This window comes from Scleropages formosus, chromosome 15 (assembly GCF_900964775.1).
Source record: "Scleropages formosus chromosome 15, fSclFor1.1, whole genome shotgun sequence".
Taxonomy (NCBI): domain Eukaryota; kingdom Metazoa; phylum Chordata; class Actinopteri; order Osteoglossiformes; family Osteoglossidae; genus Scleropages; species Scleropages formosus.
In genome coordinates, this window is record NC_041820.1 from 19214614 (window position 1) to 19233308 (window position 18695).

General features: G+C 43.4%; 1 protein-coding gene across 1 annotated transcript; it reads left to right on the forward strand.

The window, feature by feature from the left end:
• Positions 1–7104: 7104 nt before the first annotated feature.
• Positions 7105–18515, forward strand: tmem179aa (transmembrane protein 179a, genome duplicate A). The gene is made up of 4 exons (XM_018727726.2): positions 7105–7799; positions 12331–12468; positions 12824–12902; positions 16696–18515. Exons 1-4 carry the CDS (start codon positions 7423–7425, stop codon positions 16873–16875), a joined length of 774 nt encoding a protein of 257 aa, XP_018583242.1. The 5' UTR covers positions 7105–7422; the 3' UTR covers positions 16876–18515.
• Positions 18516–18695: the final 180 nt, after the last annotated feature.

The window sequence follows — 18695 nt, forward strand, 5'->3', positions numbered from 1 at the left end:
TCCCGGTCTCTGCTAGCGGGTGTGCTCTCGACACGCAGGCATTGATTGAGGCAGGCTGAGATGTGGCAGGTGTGTCACATTTGTGAAGCAATTCCTGTGGAATTTTGTGTGCTTGCGCAAACATTGTGTATTTAACCTACTGAAAAGAAGAAAATGCCGTGGTTCTTTATTTTACCATTTGCTCGCATGCGCGGCGGGTTTACTCGTTTTCGCGGTTTTTTTGTTTCACGCGCTGGACTGACGGCGCTCAGCTCGCGCCGCAGGTTTTCTGCTTGAGCTCTTCAGCAAATTGTGTGTGTTCAGGTCCAGCGAAGTATAATTTATTTATGTTAGTCAAGGAACGCGTGTCGTGGTTATAAGGTCAGCGAATATGTTTCCATTTCGTTTTACCTCACAAAGCTGCAGCGCAGAGAAAAAGTGCTCATGTTCCATTGTTATAAAAACGTGGTGCTAGTACCATCATTCTTTGCTTTGGTCGGTTTCACCTGCTCCTCTTTAAGATCTGAATTTGGACCGAAAGTCGGTTCCTTACTCATAAAGTTTGTAAGTGGAAGATATGGAAGATAGCACTGAATGTGAGGGACTTGCCTATTCAGCTACTTGTATAATTGTATGCTGTTAAAAACGGTGATATTAGACTAAACGACTGTAGTTGGACAATCTCCGATCTGTGTGTGTGTATCGCTGTCTGTTGGAGGTCTGTTTTACGCTCAGCTATAGGTCACTTTGAAAAAAGCATCTGCTAAATGAATAAATGTAAATATCAGCAACCTGACAAACTACAGGCATTTTCCGGGGGAACTGAAGGGTGCTGCAGATTGGTCCCCCCCATCCTCCTCCTCCTCTCCTTCCTCTCTTCCTCCCTCTTCTCCTTCCTTCTCTTGAGCCAGTGGCTTACACACCTGTGAGTTCCCAAGTCCCCTGGCAGGAGTTATTTGCAACCTGTTCTAAATAAGAAAGTACATTAAAGACCCCTGGCCAGAGCTAAACCAGTCTGTTTGAGCTCATCTGGGGATATCTTTTTTTATTATTATTAGCCTCTGACATTGCACAAAATTCAGTAAGACCTATAACATGTGCAATAATAAAAAAAATCATACTGTAAGAGAATTTAAAAAAAAAAAACTACGTTGTATGTTAATTTACCTTGGAAGCATATACGACAACTGTAGATCAGCTTGGAACCAGAGGAATTACATACAGCTGGAGGATGATGGAGAGGAGGCACTTCACTGACAGGCTCAGAATTGGTATATGTAGAAGCCACAGGATCTTCTACTGCTTGTTCCTCTTCTGTTTATTTCTCCACTCTTGAAAAGCACAAGGCAGTGCTTACTATATGTCATCGCTCTGTTGGCACGTTGGCTGAAACTTTTTGGCACGATTCAGATTGGTATGCCTACTCTCTTTATGAAAAATAAATACCTCTAAAGAAAGTTTGAAATAGTGAGAAGTCTGTTACTCCAGAGTTTGTAAATTTGGAACTGACTCTAGACTTAATCCAGCTTTTCAAAGTAATACATTTCTGTATTTCCGAATTTACTATTTACTAGTACTATTTCTTTAAGTTTCAAAAGTGATTAAATAAAATGAACATAATACTATAAGTGTACTCTTCATGCTTCACTGGTATTTTCTACAAACATTGCTGTATTGTTTATTTACCCACTAAAGGGGAATTAATTGCAACCTCATCTGAAACAAAAAGCATCTAATAATGCTATGAATAGGCTAGACTGTTATTGTCTGTAACCATACAAAGTTATGGACATGAGAATTTCATCAGTTTAACTTGGTGTGTAAAAATGCCTTAGATAAAACAATTTACTTTATTCAAATATACAGCCTCACTGCATTCTCTTGTATTCTGTGCTAATTTATTTATTTATGAGCCTGAGTTCATGTTTACAAATTTTCAGTTCTTAGATGGCTCGGCAGGACCGTTTTGGGGCCAATTATTTTGGAATCAGTTTAAAGTATCAGTCTTTTCTAGGTGTCCATCTTCATTGTGATGATCGAGAGCAAGAGCTGATCAAGGATCAAAGCTCCAACATTAAGGTGAGTAGCCTTTACTCCTGGTCTCTTGAATCTTGAAGTCTTAAAGTCAAAAAACATCTGCAGAGTTTGTATTTGACAAAATAGTTGACCACATAATGACCAGGTAGTAATATTTCAATATTATAGATTCATTTTGAGTTACTCTTATATTCTGGCATAGAAAGCAGTGGTTCAGAATGCAGTTTATCATATAATTGTTCAATTGTCCCAGGTCAAGCATCAGTTGATTTTAATTACTTGTAAAGCAGTAAGAGGTATAGCACAAATAAAGGGACCACAGGGAAGCTCTTCTGAGCTGGGAAAAAAACAACTCGTAGTGTAAGTTGCTTTGGAGAAGTGTCAGATAAATATATTAATAATAAGGTGACAGAGGAAGAACAAAGGTGGATTGGCAGAAGGAAGTGGAAGAGGTAATGTTGGAGAAGCAGGTAGTGTTTTAAGCTGTTTCCTTGTAATTGTAAGGCTGATAATTTGGAACCCTGTTTGCATTGTAATACCTTAAGCAAGGTCTCAACTAAAGAGCCATAATTAGAGGAAGGAGACAGAGGATTGCAACGCCTTGGGCTTTTTTAGAGAAATTTTGGCTGACTCTGCTGTACAGATGTGGGAGATATCGGTCTCCATGTAGCCAGCAGTAAGGAGGTCATATTATGCAAGGTGTACAAGCACATCTACTTACTTTCTGCTACATGACTCTTTTCTTGTGATCTGAGAGAGCAATATGAACCAGAGTCATCTTTTGTAATGTAATGGCTTTACCAGATTTTCTTCTTTTGTAAGTATGAGTCCATTACATAGTGTAGTTTACTCGGGATATTCTTAATTTAGTGTCAGACTAAGCTCTGTATTGGCTGGTGTGACTTGGAAAAGGCTTAATGAAAACCCAAGTTTCATTGGTCTCTCTTTAAGTATGTTATTTTCCAAAGATCCAGTTATTTGAAGTGTGATGGAAGCAGAAATCTACACTCTTTGCTCCAGAACTAACATCATGAAGGTTCAGTAATGTTTAGTGTTTGTAATTTAGATGGAAATGGAAAGCAGTTGACTTCATTCTGGTGTTTATGAAACCACTCTCGAATCCATTTTATAGCGTGCATGAGGATGTTATCGTCTTATAGTATGGGAACATTGTGGTGAAACCTTTGTAACATTGGATTTACCTGTCACCTAAAATTCCCTGGCTGCTATAAAACCATGCAGGGCAATCTTCAGACCAAATGACTCCCATGAAATGGCTGCCATCACAGATTCACCACCGTGTCGAGTGGCTAAAAATACCAATGTGAGTGGAAAGCATCCTTTGGTTTTTTCAAACATAAATCTGTCCAGGTGTAGAAAACACAGTAAGCCCCAACTCATCAAAGAATATTACTTTTTCCACTAGTTAATGGTTCACGCTATATGCTTATTACTCCAGGTTATGGTTTTTTGTGACCTCGTCTTGGAAAAAAAATTGGTTCCAAGTGACTGTGTAACTACAAATACCTGTTTTGTGAAGCTCATGTAATCTAACTTTTGTTAAGACTGAGTTACAGATCCTTGCATCGTGGCATAATTTCCATCAGTTATCCTTTCCACATTGGAAAATTCTGTAGTTTTTGTATCCAGTGCACCAACATTTGAGGAACTTTTTGCCCACCTTTGTTAATTGGTATACTTATTTACAGTAATCATTCAGTCATTACAGTTGCAACACTAATGTGTAACAAAAAATTGCAAATACACCAGAACAGTGTATTGCAGGGATATTTGTGAAAAATTATTCATTATTGTGTACTGATAATTACCACTTTTTGCTTTTCTGGCATCATTATCAATTGGTAACTAAAAATGATAATTATTTAAAACAAAATACATCTGTCCCTCAAATAGTGGCAATATTTCCTTCCATAGCATCACCCTCCTAGGTGAATTCCTGTTGTGGGGGGTAGAATTACCATAATTTCTTGTGAAAAAAATCAGCTCCCAGATAGTCACCTAAAATTAATTAAAATACAGAAATAATTGTATTTTCATTCCTGAAAATAACACCAACATATACTTTATACAAACATTTTGTTAGAGCAGTATTGTCTCATTCATTATCAATAACAACTTGCAGGATGGAAGTGGTGCAGATTTGTGTGACAAACCTGATTGAAAAAGAATTGTCAAGAAATGGCTACAGCGCCTTTCTCCAGTGCAGGCACCACATACTAACCACAAAGTGTGTTTAAAATGTGTCTTATATTTTTACCTTATTTATAGCTTGTGTTTCAAAAAATGTATTTTAATGTACTCCTGGACAGCTTGTTTTAAACTGTTGTGGTTCTCATTGTCAGGTTCTTCACTACTGAGTGTTAACACATAGTTATAAAAGCTCCTTTTTTGCAGCAAATGTTTTATCTAGTTTTTTAGTCTTTTGCATATTTTAAATGGAAATTTTGAATTTTTGGGACGCTATTGCAGCAGATGTCTGAAGTGTGTGTGGTGAACTTAACCTATTGTGGAAGCAAAATGCCCATGTAAGGCAAAAATGCTGGAATAAATCATAAATCCCTTGTATTACAGGGTAAATATTTCTATAAGCCACTGAAGCGGTTTTTTGCTGTATGGGAGTCAAGTGTGACAAAGTTATTAATTAGACTGGATTTTTACAGTGATGTTTTAGGATGCTACATGTTTACATTTACAGGCAGTCCCCCGGTTACGAACGAGTTCTTTGTCCTCAGTCTGTCTTTAAGTCGGATTTTGATGTAAGTCGGAACAGTTAGATATGGTGGGTATCTAACATCAGTTTGTCAAGTGTTTGTCTTAGTATATGGTATATCGTGTACCTTTGTATGCATTAAAAACATTAAAGAAACACTTCTGGATACAATACAATATACAATATAGTAATAATAATACAATGTGATGATGATAATAATGATGATAATTAAAATAATAATACATGTAAATAAGGGGGGGGGGGGGCGTGGTAGCGCAGTGGGTTGAACCGGGTCCTGCTCTCTGGTGGGTCTGGGGTTCGAGTCCCACTTGGGGTGCCTTGCGGCGGACTGGCGTCCCGTCCTGGGTGTGTCCCCTCCCCTTCTAGCCTTACGCCCTGTGTTGCCGGGTTAGGCTCTGGCTCCCCGCGACCCCGTAGGGACAAGCGGTTCAGACGATGTGTGTGTGTGTGTGTGTGTGTGTGTGTGTGAATGTAAATACAGTGATTATAATAGAGAGTGACACAGAAAGAGTTAATAATATGTTACTACTGTCATGATGAATAGAGGACACGGAGGAGACTGGACCCAAGTGCAGGATCATTTATTCAGATTCAAAAGTCTAGACGTGTTCTCATAGTCGGTCGATCGATCGATCGGCGAAGTGAACAGAGGCGAGGATCTGAAATCGTAGTTGAGGGACAAGGCGGCGGTCGTTATCAAAGAGACGTGGAACAGGACTTGGAACAGCAAAGCGAGGTAGGTTTGAGAATGCAGAGGGGGAGGTTGTGTCGAGTGACATTTCGTAACTGGAAAGAGGTTGAGAAGTGTCTTTTATAGCAGAGTGCTCTCTCAGAGAGAGAGAGAAAGTGTGCGCGCGCGCGCGCACTCGCCCACGTGCAAAACATTAAAGAAACTTTAATGTTCGCTCTTCCAATCTTCGTTGGCGTTTCACCTTTCGTTTTATTTCTACTAGTTCAGTCATGATCATTTTCTTTTTCTCTGATGCATCACCATTACTTGCATCACATCTACGCTTTGGTCCATGGTTTGGAGGGTAAAAACAAAAAAATTAAAGCCAAATACAGTAACACATGGAGACACTGTGACTGTTAACGGCAATGTGGTCCGACTGAAAAGAAGGAAGTCTTTCTCTCCTACCTCGGGCTCATGCGCCCTGCCCACGAGCCGATGAACTGCTGTAGGCTCACAATGTTTTGATGTGCATTGCAAAGTAGCGCCCGTTTGTTATCAACCATTGTATGTACAGTAACTCAATTTTTTTAAATATAATAGGCTTAATTAGGAACAGCTGGTAGCGTCGTGGTTAGAGCTGCTGCCTTGACCCAAAGGTCGCAGGTTCGAATCTCACTTCCCACTAAGGTGATAACACTACATAGAGTTCATTGGAAGTCACTTTGGAGAAAAGCATCTGCTAAATAAATAAATGTACAGGCAGTCCCTAACTTACAAACGTCCGACTTACGTACAACGAACCAGCCCCTTACTGACTGGAATTAAATTTTTTTCTCACCCTTAAGTAACAATCAAATGAAAACCTCATAATTACATTTATCTGACACTTTTCTCCAAAGTGACTTACAATGTTAAGGTATTTACAATTATTTACCCATTTATATAGCTAGATAATTCTACTGGAGCAATCTAGGTTAAGTACTTTTCTCAAGGGTACTATATTCACCGCAGTGACTTACACTGCTAGATACACTACTTACACTGGGCCACTCATCCATACATCAGTGGAACACACTCTCTGTAACACTCACACACTATGGGGAACCTGGCGGTCATGTTTTTGGATGTTGATTATGGTAGCGCAGTCAATCACATTGTACAAGCAGGAGTCAAGAAATGTTTTCTCATTTCTCATTTGTTGTTGGTGTTTAGTTTTTTAATCGGTTAAACCACTCTGAGTTTCTCATCGGGATAGAATGCTATATAAGGATAAATTACAATTTCTGTATAAAACACAGGTAGTGTAAAAGATATGTGCCAGTACAATATTTTCTGTGAAACATTTTTATAGGAATTTTTAAATGTAGACACACTTTTTAAAAAAACAGTCGAGTTAAATTGAACCCGTTCAGTAACATATCTCTGGGGAAAGTGTCTGATTGCCAGGCGTGGTCACCAATAACTTATTTCTGCGATTATTATTTATATTTATATTATTTTTTTAAAATATATTTACTTATTGGGGCGATTATTTAATATCAGGTCCCCCGGTAACATCACAGTGGAAGACTAGTGCACCCAGGGCGGGTAACACTCACTGTACGGCTCAGTTTGTGTGTGTGTGTTAAAAAAAAAATGCTACATTTGATTTGTGTCACTTTTATACACCTTTTAATTTCAGCTTGTGCTTTGTTGAAGATCGCTGCCTTTTGCAGCTTGACTACACTGCTGGGCTGATCATGTTACTTCTAGAACCTTAGAGTCCGCTGTCAAACTGCCGAGCAGTAGAAACGCTCACAGCTGGCAGCTGCCCACACAAACGAAGCGGCGAGTCTCCCGTTCCGCACCTTCTGCTGCCTCCACATCCCCTTCCTGTGTCCAGGTGTGAAGCCGCAATCAGACTGCGCGCACGGCGCGAGGGCCGCGCTCTCGCTCCGCACACACGCACACAGACAGAAGCGGTGTCGCGCGCTCTGCGTCAATGCGCGGTGCAGGGCGCAGCCTCCGCCGCAGCGCGCACTCGGCGACGCGAACGCGCACCCGGCTCGCCAACAACATGGCCCTGGACAACCTCCTGTTCGCGCAGTGCGTCCTCTACTTCTTGGCGTTCGCGTTCGGCTTCGTGGCCGTGGTGCCGCTGTCCGAGAACGACGACGACTTCCAGGGGCGATGCGTGCTGTTCACGCGCGGCATGTGGCAGAACGAGAACATCACGGTGGCCAAGCAGCGCTTCGTCGTGGACGAGTGGGGTCCCGAATCCTCCTGCAGCTTCGTCACCTTCGTGGGCATTGCCTCCCTCATCTTGTCCGCCGTGCAGGCGTGGAGGCTGCTCTTCTTCCTCTGCAAAGGGCACGACGAGTGAGTGTCCGCCACCACGCGCGTGCGATTGAGTGTTGATCGATTGAACGGGTGTGTGTGCGTGTGCGCGCGGGGTAGTTCGGAGGTTTTGTTGGACGGACGTGTGTGTAACCGGCTACAGCAGCAGGTTATTAATATTAATTTGGCGCAAATCTGTTAAACCACAATCAATCAAGATGCATTTCCATTTTAGAGTCTGAAGAATATTTTCTAAAGACCGATATGCATTTGTAAAAGCCTCCCTCCCTCCCTGCCCCCCACAGTCATGCTGGTTGTTGTTGTGTAATTGATGGAACCCGGCATCATCAGGCACTGCGGGATTATTTGTGATCAATATGGAAAACGGCACATTTACACGCAATATTCTGCATTGAACAGACATTGCAGGGGGGTGGTTACACAAAGAATCCCCTTTTTACTGAGGATGGTGTGTGCGCACATTTTTAAAACACTGCAGCATTGGCCCGACGCATCCATTACTGTGTGTGTGTGTGTGTGTGTGTGTGTGTGTGTGTGTGTGCGCGCGCGCGCCCCTGCACAAAGCTCCGAGAGCCATCACTCCTGCGTTTTTGCTGCAAACCTGTGTTGTTAGATAACCTGTCTTAGAGATTCATGTATTACAGGTGAATGAAGTGTAGACTGCTGTGATACATCCTTCTCCTAACCCTGGTAATACACTCACTTCTGCATGTATTCCAGTCTACCTCACCCTTTTCTCCTAGAACATTATGTGTGTGTATGTGTGTGTATATATATATATATATATATATATATATATATATATATATATTATATATAGCTGTGTACACACTGGTAACAGACACTCCAATGGCACAATAGAACATTCTCTTCCTCAAAAGAGTCTCTGGTGATGTGGCGAATGCGTGGGAGGAGGCCACAGCTGAAAGGGGAGGGGGGTGAACCGGAAACTGGAGCTGCCCATCCAGCCTCATCTGCCGGAGAGATGAACTGCCCCTCTGACATCCAGAGCAGCCCGTGCTACCGTGAACGACATCGCCATGTTCCTCAAAGCTATCCTCCCATCTTTTACTGTGGACTGGATGCAGAATTAAGTGTTCAGAATCTTGTCCAGGTTTTTGGCACATTGTGAATTTACTGCATAGTAATTACCATAAAATTGTGGCAGTGCAAACCTGGAAATAAGAGTAATCCGTAACAAAGGAGAGAAATGAGGGGAAAAAAATCTAAGGTTTATGTTGTATTTTTTTTTTTCCTGCATGGATTGTGGCCTTGTGGTGGTGGAGTGACTCCAAGTGCCTCGGAATACCGAAAGCTATGTTGTCTGGAGCCTTGTGCTTCTGGTAGGGTTACCATTCATAACCTGGTCAAATGTGAATGGCTTGGCAAGCACCAGTTTAAATAATAGTCTTCCGAACAAGTTCAGAACAGTAATATAAATACTCTCCCTGAGTTACTAGGATCCAACCCTAGAGCCAGACCTGGAGCAAATTTGCTGCTTGATAGATGAGTGCCTTGCGGTTGGACTCATCACCATTTAGGACAAGGTGTGTGAGACTGGTCAAGGACCTGTTGGGACAAATCTAGACAGCACAGACCAACACAAGGGAGTATGGCTCTTGGTACACGGAATGGTACCACACTGGTAGGGAGGAAAGGAGTTGGAACTTGCACAGAAGATAGGAGGGTGCAAACTTGATCTCCACACATGTTTTTGGCTCTGGAACTGGACTTCTTGGTCAGGGTAGTTGCTTTGCTTCTCTGGTTACCCCTGCCCACCACATGAGAGGTGGGTGTGGAGATACTCACCTGCCCACAGGTGGGTGCAGTACAGTCAGCTTGTTCCTGTGGATTAAATAGTTGACTTTGGTGCAGCTGGAAAATGAGTGGAAAGACTGTCCTGGGAGCACCTGGTAGAGCCTTGCTGATGAGATTAACTCTCATTACCACAAGTGTTTCTTCTCCACTCTGATGGAAGACATTGAATCATAAAGGACCATGTTCGAGGCTGTTATGGAGGCTTCGGCAAGGAGCAGCAGTTGGAAGGTTGTTGGTGCCTGTCATGGTGAAAGAGAAGGAACCTGTTGGTGGACATCAACAGTAAAAGAAGCTGTGAAGTTAAACAAGGGCTGGTGTGTATAGCTAGGGTGAGGATATCCAAATTTGCCAGAAAAATTTTGACAGTAGGGGGGCGCGGTGGCGCAGCGGATTTGGCCTGGATATGGGGTTCAAGCCCTGCTTGGGGTGCCTTGCGGTGGACTGGCGTCCTGTCCTGGGTGTCGCCTCCTCCCTCTTTGGCCTTGCGCGCTGTGTTCCTGGGTTAGGTTCTGGTTCGCCACGAGCCTCCTGGAGACAAGCGGTTGCAGACAATGGACTGGAATATTGACAGTCTTAAAAGGCTTTGGTAGCTGCAGTCCAAAAGACAGTGCTACAAGCTTCTGAGGGATCAGGGTTCATCTTGTAGGCTGACATTACTGTGGCAGTAAGACAGCTCTGTGCTGCCAGGGCTGCAGGCATGGATGAGATTTGTCCAGAAGTGCTGACAGTAAAGTTCTGGCAGTTCTCGGCTAAGATTCTTCTTGAACGTTGGATGGAAGGCTGGGACAGTACCTCTTTATTTACAGACGAGTGGTGGTTTCCGGATTTAAAAAGCCGGACAAAAGGATTTCATAAACTTATTCATTTAGCAGACACTTTTCTCAAGGACTGAAAGCCAGTACTTATGACGTTTGTTCCATTAACCTTATTTATTTTTCTTTATTTTCAAGTCTCAATGTTTAGTCATAACAAGTAACAATGACCACTCCATCTGCTGTATGTCGACATCGGCTGGGTATGTTGCTGAAAAAGCCAGTCGTAATTGCTTGGGTTTCTGTGTTTCGGTGTCTAGCGGTGTCTGTTTTGTTCACAAAACTTTTCGTTAGTGATTCCCTTCAAGACACTTTTAATTCAAAATACCTACCAAATGAAAAAGAATGTTTTGCTGGTGCTGAGAATAAAAAGCAAAAGACAATAGATGTAAAAGTGACACTGAAAATAACTGAAGCATAAAATGTAATACTGTACTGTATATGATTATATATTACAGCATTAATATTGTGCGAAAATAGTGAAAAATATAACACATCTTTACACAATGTGGCCTTTATCTAAGTTAATTATTTATATATCCTAATGGTTCATATGCACTGTGGCACAGCGAGTAGTGCTGTTGTATCACAGTGCCTGGGCAGTGCGCGAGGATGTGGGTTTGATCCCAACTCACTTTGTGTGGAGTTTGCAAGTTCTCTTCGTTTTTGCACAAGTTTAGTCCCGGTACTTCGGTTTCCTCCCACTCCAAAGCTATGTTTTCAAGTGAATTGGTGACCCTGAATTGAGAGAGAGTATTTCACTGGTCTACGTGCGTGTGAGTAGATACTGGGATTTATTTCCTGGTAACTGTGGATTATGTTGCCCTGTTAACTTCTTCTGATTCTAATCTTCTGCATGTAGAAGAGCAGTTCGAAGCAAAGTGTGACAGTCAGGATAAAGGTCAACACCTCCAAATCTGAGCTGATGATTCTCCTCCGGAATAAGGTAGATTGTTCTGCGTAGCTGTGGAGGGAAGCTGTTGCTCTGGCCGGACCCATTTTGCTAAGTGGTGATACCAGGACTTGTGAGATCAACCCAGTGGTTTGGTGCTACAGCTATACTGAATTGTGCTGGTTAAGGGGGAGCTGAGTCCTTGCCCAAAGGATGTACTTACAGTTTGCTCTACATCATCTAAGGCTACAAGCTTTCCATAGTAACCAAAAGAACCAGTTGTGGATACAAATGGTGGGAATGACATTCTTCTGCAGGTTTTCAAGACTCAACCGGGTGAGGAGCTTAACAGTCAGGGAGGCCAGTGGGATTGACTCACACCTCCTCCATAGCTGAGATGTTTTTATTTGCGTCTTGTTTGAATACCCCCTGGACATCTTCTGCTGGAGGAGAGCCAAACATCTCACTGGGAGGAGGCCGTGGGGCAGGTCCCGATAAGGCTGGAGTGATATCTGTAGTTGGACTTGGAAATACTTGGTTATCCCTGAGGAGGAGTTTGAGACTGTGACTGCTCAAAGGGAACCATGGTCTGTCCTCAGCCAGTGCAGCCCACACTAGAATAAGTTTTTTGAAGGTGAGTGAGTGGACTGTGGGGGGCACGGTTGCGCAGCGGGTTTGGCCAGGTCCCCTCTGGCGGGTCTGGAGTTCAAGTCCTGCTTGGGGTGCCTTGCGGCGGACTGGCGTCCCGTCCTGGGTGTGTCCCCTCCCCCTCCAGCCTTGCGCCCCGTGTTGCCGCGACCCCGCTTGGGACAAGCAGTTTCAGACTCTGTGTGAGTGGACTGTGTTGTTCTACAGTAAATGTGTATGAGTGGAGGGTAAAGCGTGTCAGTGTCAGTTACTACACTATAGCACAGGACTTTACTGTTATTCGCAAAGGAAGATACAAAGTGAGAGACTATATTAATAGAGAGAAAAGTTAAAAATGCTTTCTCTTCCTCAGTCTCTCCTATTCTCCCAATCTGTCTTTCAGCTCAATCTTCAACGCCTTCCTGAACTTGCTGGTCAGCTCTCTGGTGGTTTTTGCTGTTTTTGTGGCTAGCACCATCATCAGTGTGGGCTTCAACCTATGGTGTGATGCTATCACGGAGGGTGGGCCAACACCCAGCAGGTAGGCCTCCATCCACAGCCAATGTCTCTCTTCCCATTTTCTGACAGTTCCTAAGCAGTTGTGATAGGGTTCACAGGTGCAACGTGGGATCTGCAGATCTCATTTAGATTCCCATTGTCTGCACTGGGGCTGATAAGACAGGCCTGGAGCAGTTGTGTACTGAAACCTGCTGAGAAGAACATCCTGTTTGGCCACTTAGTGTTGTTCTGCAGGTATCAGTGCATAGTTGATACCAAATCCCACCGTGCTGTCTGTCACTTGCTCTCCCTATTAGGATTTTGGATGCGTGTGTAACTATGAGTGGAGCATAAAAGCCAGGCCCTTATTCTGTCTCAACACTGCTCTTCCCATACAGCTGTGAGGAGATGCAGGACACTGATCTGGAGCTGGGCCTGGACAACTCTTCTTTCTATGACCAGTTTGCTATAGCGCAGGTGAGTGCAACCGGCTGCAGCCGAGTTCCGCCTTGTAGAGTTTGCTCTACTGTTCACACTGTGATTAGTTACTTGTGGTGTGTGGTCTTATACATGAGATCCAACCCCACACTATTAAAGTCAGTCTGGTCATCCGTTCTTCTGACTGAGCTCACTGCCCTTTACTTGCCCATATCAGATACACATACCTATTCATTCTTCCGCTTTGAATTTTATGGCATGAATTATTAATTTTATTATTAGAAGCGAATCCTAGATCTGCAGTAGGAAAAGTGAAACAGTTGAGCTGTTTCACCCTGTACCATCTGTTTATTATATTGTAAATAATAAGTGGGAAAATGTATTTAGCCTTGATTGATATAATACAGTACTTTTTGATCTTAAGCATAAGTAATTCAGAGAAAATTCTTTTAATAACCAAAATTTTTCTGTAAGCATAAAAATCAAGCCTTTTCTGTTTTCTTCCTGTTTTGAGACTTGTGAGTCAGACTCATAACTGAGTTTCTTTTTAGAATTTATTAGAGATTGGCTATATAGACATAATTACTGAGATCTAGAAGCAAGTGCAGATACAGAACATGAGCAGTTCCATTTAGTAATGAAACTTAAGTATCTTGAATAATGCAAAATGATGTCTAAAAGAAAGTAGACCCTCTTTAAGTTCAAGTGATTTTACATATGGGGACATAACTAATCCAAAACTAATCCTCACCAAGTCACAGTCGATAAACTTAACTTTATGAAAAATAAAGTAGTGCTGGTGCCTCACAGCTCCTGGCTCAGTCTGTGCATGTTTTCTCCCACAGTGTGTGTGAATGAGTGTATGTATGATAACATCCAGGAATATATCCTGCCTTACATCCTATGCCTCCAGCATAGACCCTGGACCACTGTGACCCTGCAGTGGACAAGCACTTATTGACAATAGATCGATGGAGTTATTTATGTAACTAAAGATATGCAGAAGCCAGGTGTGACAAAGTGCACCCGATGGGTCAATATCTTATAGAACCTGCTCCAGTAGCAATAACTTGAAGTAATGTTTATGTATGAATTGATCAGTCTCTTAGATTGCTTTGGGTTCACTGGATGCCTGCTGGGGCAGAAGCACAGTGGCCAGCTGTAGAAAGTTAACTTCTGGAGCTGCAACAGTGTAGAGCCTTAATAGAACCGCATAGTGGGTTCACCTTCCAAAGAGATTCACCTTTGCCCGAGTGGAAAAGTGGTTCTGTATGTACCGCATAGTCCACTTTTCCACTTGGGCAAAGGTGAACCTACTTGGAAGGAGGTATGAGAGGCTGTGAAGAAAGCACAAGGTAGTCCGGTCCCAGGCCCAGTACCAGTACCCTTCAAGGTCTACAAGCATTTTCCAATTCTGTAGTATAGGCTTTGGCAGGTCATTTGGAGAAAGGGCACAGTTCCACGGTAGTGCAAATTTGGTGAAGGGTTGGGGATATGTGAGGAGGAGAATCCAGAAACAATGAACCAGTTCAGGGTTTATCTATGCTCAGTATAGAGGGGAAGTTGTTCTTCAGCAATGTCACTCAGTGCTTAACAGCATTCTTTCTCAAAAGTGCATATATGTCAGTGAAAAAAGGTGGAATTCCCAGGGTGCTGTGGTGCATGGAGCATACTGCTGTGTTGACCCAGTTTATTCGATCTCTTGAGAGAAACGGAAACTTGGCCTCATTGTGGCTAGACCTTGCAAATACCTATGGCTCAATTCTCCACAAAGTGGTGGATGCAGCATTAGAGCAGTATCACATCCCAAGGAAGATCAAGGACCTCATTCTGGTTTACTGCTGTAATTTCAGTTTGAGGGTCACATCAGGAGCAGCAACATCTGAGTGGTACAGGCTGGAGAAGGTGATAATTACAGGCTGCTCTACCATCGTGATCCTGTTTGCACTAGCTATGAGCATGCCTGAGAAGTTGGCAGAGGTTGAGCGTAGAGGTCCAGGCATCAAGTGCAAGATCAGTAACTGCGTTGTCCATCCCAGGATGTAGGTGGATTTTGCAGGGGCTGGAGAGTATTATCACATGGGCTAGGGTAAGTTTTAAGTCAGCAAATCACTGGAGCTGAGGAAGGGAAAACCTACTGCTTCAGCATTGGGAATGTTCCATCACTGCGATAGGACAAAGTTCAAGGGAAGGAGAGGTGCAAGCTAATACAGGAGGAAGTGTGTGTGGCAAAGGAGGAAGAATGGATGGCTAGGGTGGTAGGAGTGCAGAAGCAGGTAACAAGAATGAGGTGGAACAAGTTTTTCGATGCAAGGTCTTGTCTGGAGAGCAGAGCCTCATTGTATTAAATTCTTAATCCAGGCATTTTATGATGTGCTACCTCGTCCATCCAACCATCCACGTAGCTGGAGAGAAGTTGATTCTCCATCATGCTTATCAATAGCACAAATCTGGACCTGCCAGCTGTCGAAGCAGACCATAATAAGGGATGGGAAGATAAAAGACAAAAATGAAAGAAAGATGGCAAAATATGAGGAACTGGTGGAGCAGTTCTATTCCAAAGGCTACAGGGCAAGGTGTGTGCCCACTGAAGTAGGCTGCAGGGGCTTTGCAAGAAATTTCTTGTAGAGTCTACAGTATATTTGGTATCTTGGGCAGCTAGAGAAGGAAGGTTGAGAGTTGTTACCAAGGGTATGGTGAAGGCACCTGTATGACTCCAGATCAGGACAGGTGAGCTATGCATTCAGAGTAGCATATACCTGAAAACAGGCTGAGGTCTGCTTGGGTCACCTGGGTGAGGGTAACTGATGTTGGAAGACAACCTGAAAAACCCCGTAATTCCAGGTTAAATCACTGATGATGTGTCCACGTGTATCACAAAATGTGTGATATAAATCAAGCCCGAGCCGTGCTGCAGTGTTCTTTTCATAAATAAGGGTTTTTTTTCTTGGCTGCCCTTACATGAAAGTCATTCATGTTCACTTTACTTGTTCAGTATTTTCCTGATGATGGAGTCATAAACTTACTTTGTCTATGGTGACAGAGGCCTGTAGATCCTTGGGTGCAGATCCTTTAATTTGGTTAGCGCTGCTGTCTTTGGACCCAGAGATCGCAGGTTTGAGTGTCGCCTCCAACTGTAGTACTCCTGACCCTGAATTACTCCAGTAAAAGTACCCAGCTGTATAAACAGGTAATTGTAAGTAGCTTAATGTTGTAAGTCGCTTTGGAGAAGAGCGTCAAATGCAATTTGGCACTTGTCTTGAATGTGCTCCATAAGTAAAGGATCTTCCTCGTTGAGCAATTATACACTCTGTAGTGTGTGGAATACAATATTAGCATTGAAACAGTTGCTTATCTCAGGTCACTGTATGTGTAGTTTCTTTGGCATTCTGTGTCAACACAAATCTTAAAGCTTTAGAATTCACTAATTGATACGGATGATGTAACAGTAACACTTTTTTTAAACACAGCTTCTGCATGTTGGCATATTTTATATTTGAAATACGAATGACCTCAATGAGCCAGTAATCCGGGTACCACTGTGCCATCTGCAACTACATGTATGATAAAATTGTCATGTTTGTTCTGCACGAGGTTGGATTTAGTTAGTACCCGATGAGGACAGCGTGTTACTTATCCTAAATGTCAAAACATAGAATTGAAAGAGGGTCTGCTTTCTTTTACACATCACTGTATATACTGCTGATTTAGCCTGCAGCATCATAGGTAATATACATACTCTCCACAAAACTGTAGCAACAAGAGCAGTATTCTTGAAGTTTGATGCTCTGACCAGTGCTCACTTGGACTGCTGGCCTGCTCTCTCTTACAGTTTGGCCTGTGGGCAGCCTGGCTCACCTGGTTGGGCATTGCGGTGTTGGCCTTCCTGAAGGTTTACCACAACTACCGGCAGGAAGACCTGCTGGACAGCCTCGTGCATGAGAAGGAGCTGCTGCTGGGTCGCGCCGGCCACCGTCCCTCCGATGCTCACGATAAAAATGCCATGATCTAGGGGTTTTGTGAAAAGCACCCGGGTTGCTTACAAACTTCGGACCGACTGACAGACCAAATGACTAATTGGCAGGATGGGCTATTGATCAGAGTGGTCACGCTAAACCAGGCACATTTCCCGTTGGGCCCTGTGGCAGGTTTGTTGCATTACTTGGTGCTGTACCTCTGCTCCTCTTTTATCAATGTAACTATGGAAACCATGCAGGACTATGGCACAAGCTCTTGGAGCTGATATAGGGCAACCCTGTTGTTTCCTCAGTCTTAACAAGCATTCATGTGTTTTACAAGGGAGGCCCCTTTTCCCCTAAGGCACACACTGTCAAGTGCAGGCAGTAAGAAGCTCCTTAACGGGGAGAGAAGTACGGCACTGTGTAGTCCCTGTTGTGAAACCCAGTGGATAGTTTGCCCAGAGATGTATAAAAGGGCTAAACAGCAATGGCTTCCGTATTCCTTTTCTCTCTCCCTAACGTGTATGTGAAGTGAGTGCTCAACACAGTGATCGCAGTCCACTGTTACTAGTCTCTAGCGAAGGTCTTGTGACACAGAGCTGGCAGCACAGGGAAAAAGAGCCACATCAGGCCCTGTGCAACTTCAGTCGTCTCGGTTGCAGTCCGTGGCACCCGGGCAACACGAATAGAGCGCGGCAGGGACGAGCCCTTTCCACAGCGCCCCGTGGGTGGAGGAAGGTGATGTCGGTGGGGGAGGTTTGTAAACAACACTCTGCTTCAGAGATGGACATTTGTCCTGGTGAAACCTGTGGCCTAGTAGACTCTGCTTTGTGGAGTACTTTGCATGCAGCAGCAAGTGTGCGTGTATGTATGTGTGTGTGTGATGTGCTTTTGCAGCGTCACCTGTACATGACTACCAAACAGCATTGTGTAAAAAGTTCAACTTTATATGAAGGAACATGTGTTGTTTAGCAAATTAATCTCCTGTCCACCAGACAGCCTGCAGTCAAGCTGCGATTCTGTGAGGAGCTTTACTCAGCTTTCACAAGAAGTGACCATCTGATGATACTGCTGGTACAAACTCGTGGCAAGGTTGGCATTTGACAGTGTGGGTCCTCCTGGGGATCGCAGACTGGCGCTGCGCTGACAGCACGAGTATCTTGTGTCAATGGCAGCCACGGCACCTTCTGGAAGGGACCGAAGGTTCCGAGGGTAAGCGCTGTGCTGAGACACGGCTAGTTTCCATTCCCCTTTGCGGCACAGGGCCTGCAGGCTGTCTCTCCTATTACATGTTGCACTTGCATTCATCTGGCTGCCCTGCATCTCTGTGATGTTTTCACCCGCCAGCCCTTTTCCGTTCCCTTTTTCTACATTGTGATGAGCAGCTGGGTTCATCAAGCACAGCATCGAGTTATGTTGGCAATGCCGGTTTTTTTATTGAAAAGAATCCCAAATGAAAAAGAGAAGAGGCACTTGTTTTTAGAGTGATCACGTACATTCAATCAGCAGTGAAATACAGCTACTAAACAAAGATGAGCAGAAAAAGGCCTTGTGAACATGCTTTTATTTATTGCTGAAAACCTCTCCTGAATCCAGCATAGAATATGGATTATTGTGTAAAAAAATAGTGTATCTACCTGGACAACTGTTGCTTTGTATTGCTTGAACTTGCAGTAAAAGGCTTCCTAACACACTTTCCTACACTCCATGTGTTCCCTGAAACCTGTTTAAATGATATTTACTGGAAAGTGTTACATGTGGTATTGCTCTAATTGAATTGTACATGGCAATAATTTAGATTTTTCACAAACTCGTGCTTTTTGGTAATGGTAAAATGATTTCAGTGCAGAGAAATAATTGCCCCCACTTTACA

Coding starts and splice junctions, on each gene's coding strand:
- tmem179aa (XM_018727726.2), top strand. CDS start 7,423: ATGCGCGGTGCAGGGCGCAGCCTCCGCCGCAGCGCGCACTCGGCGACG. Junction 12,469..12,823: donor GGTGGGCCAACACCCAGCAG/GTAGGCCTCCAT, acceptor CTTCCCATACAG/CTGTGAGGAGATGCAGGACA. Junction 12,903..16,695: donor ACCAGTTTGCTATAGCGCAG/GTGAGTGCAACC, acceptor TCTCTCTTACAG/TTTGGCCTGTGGGCAGCCTG.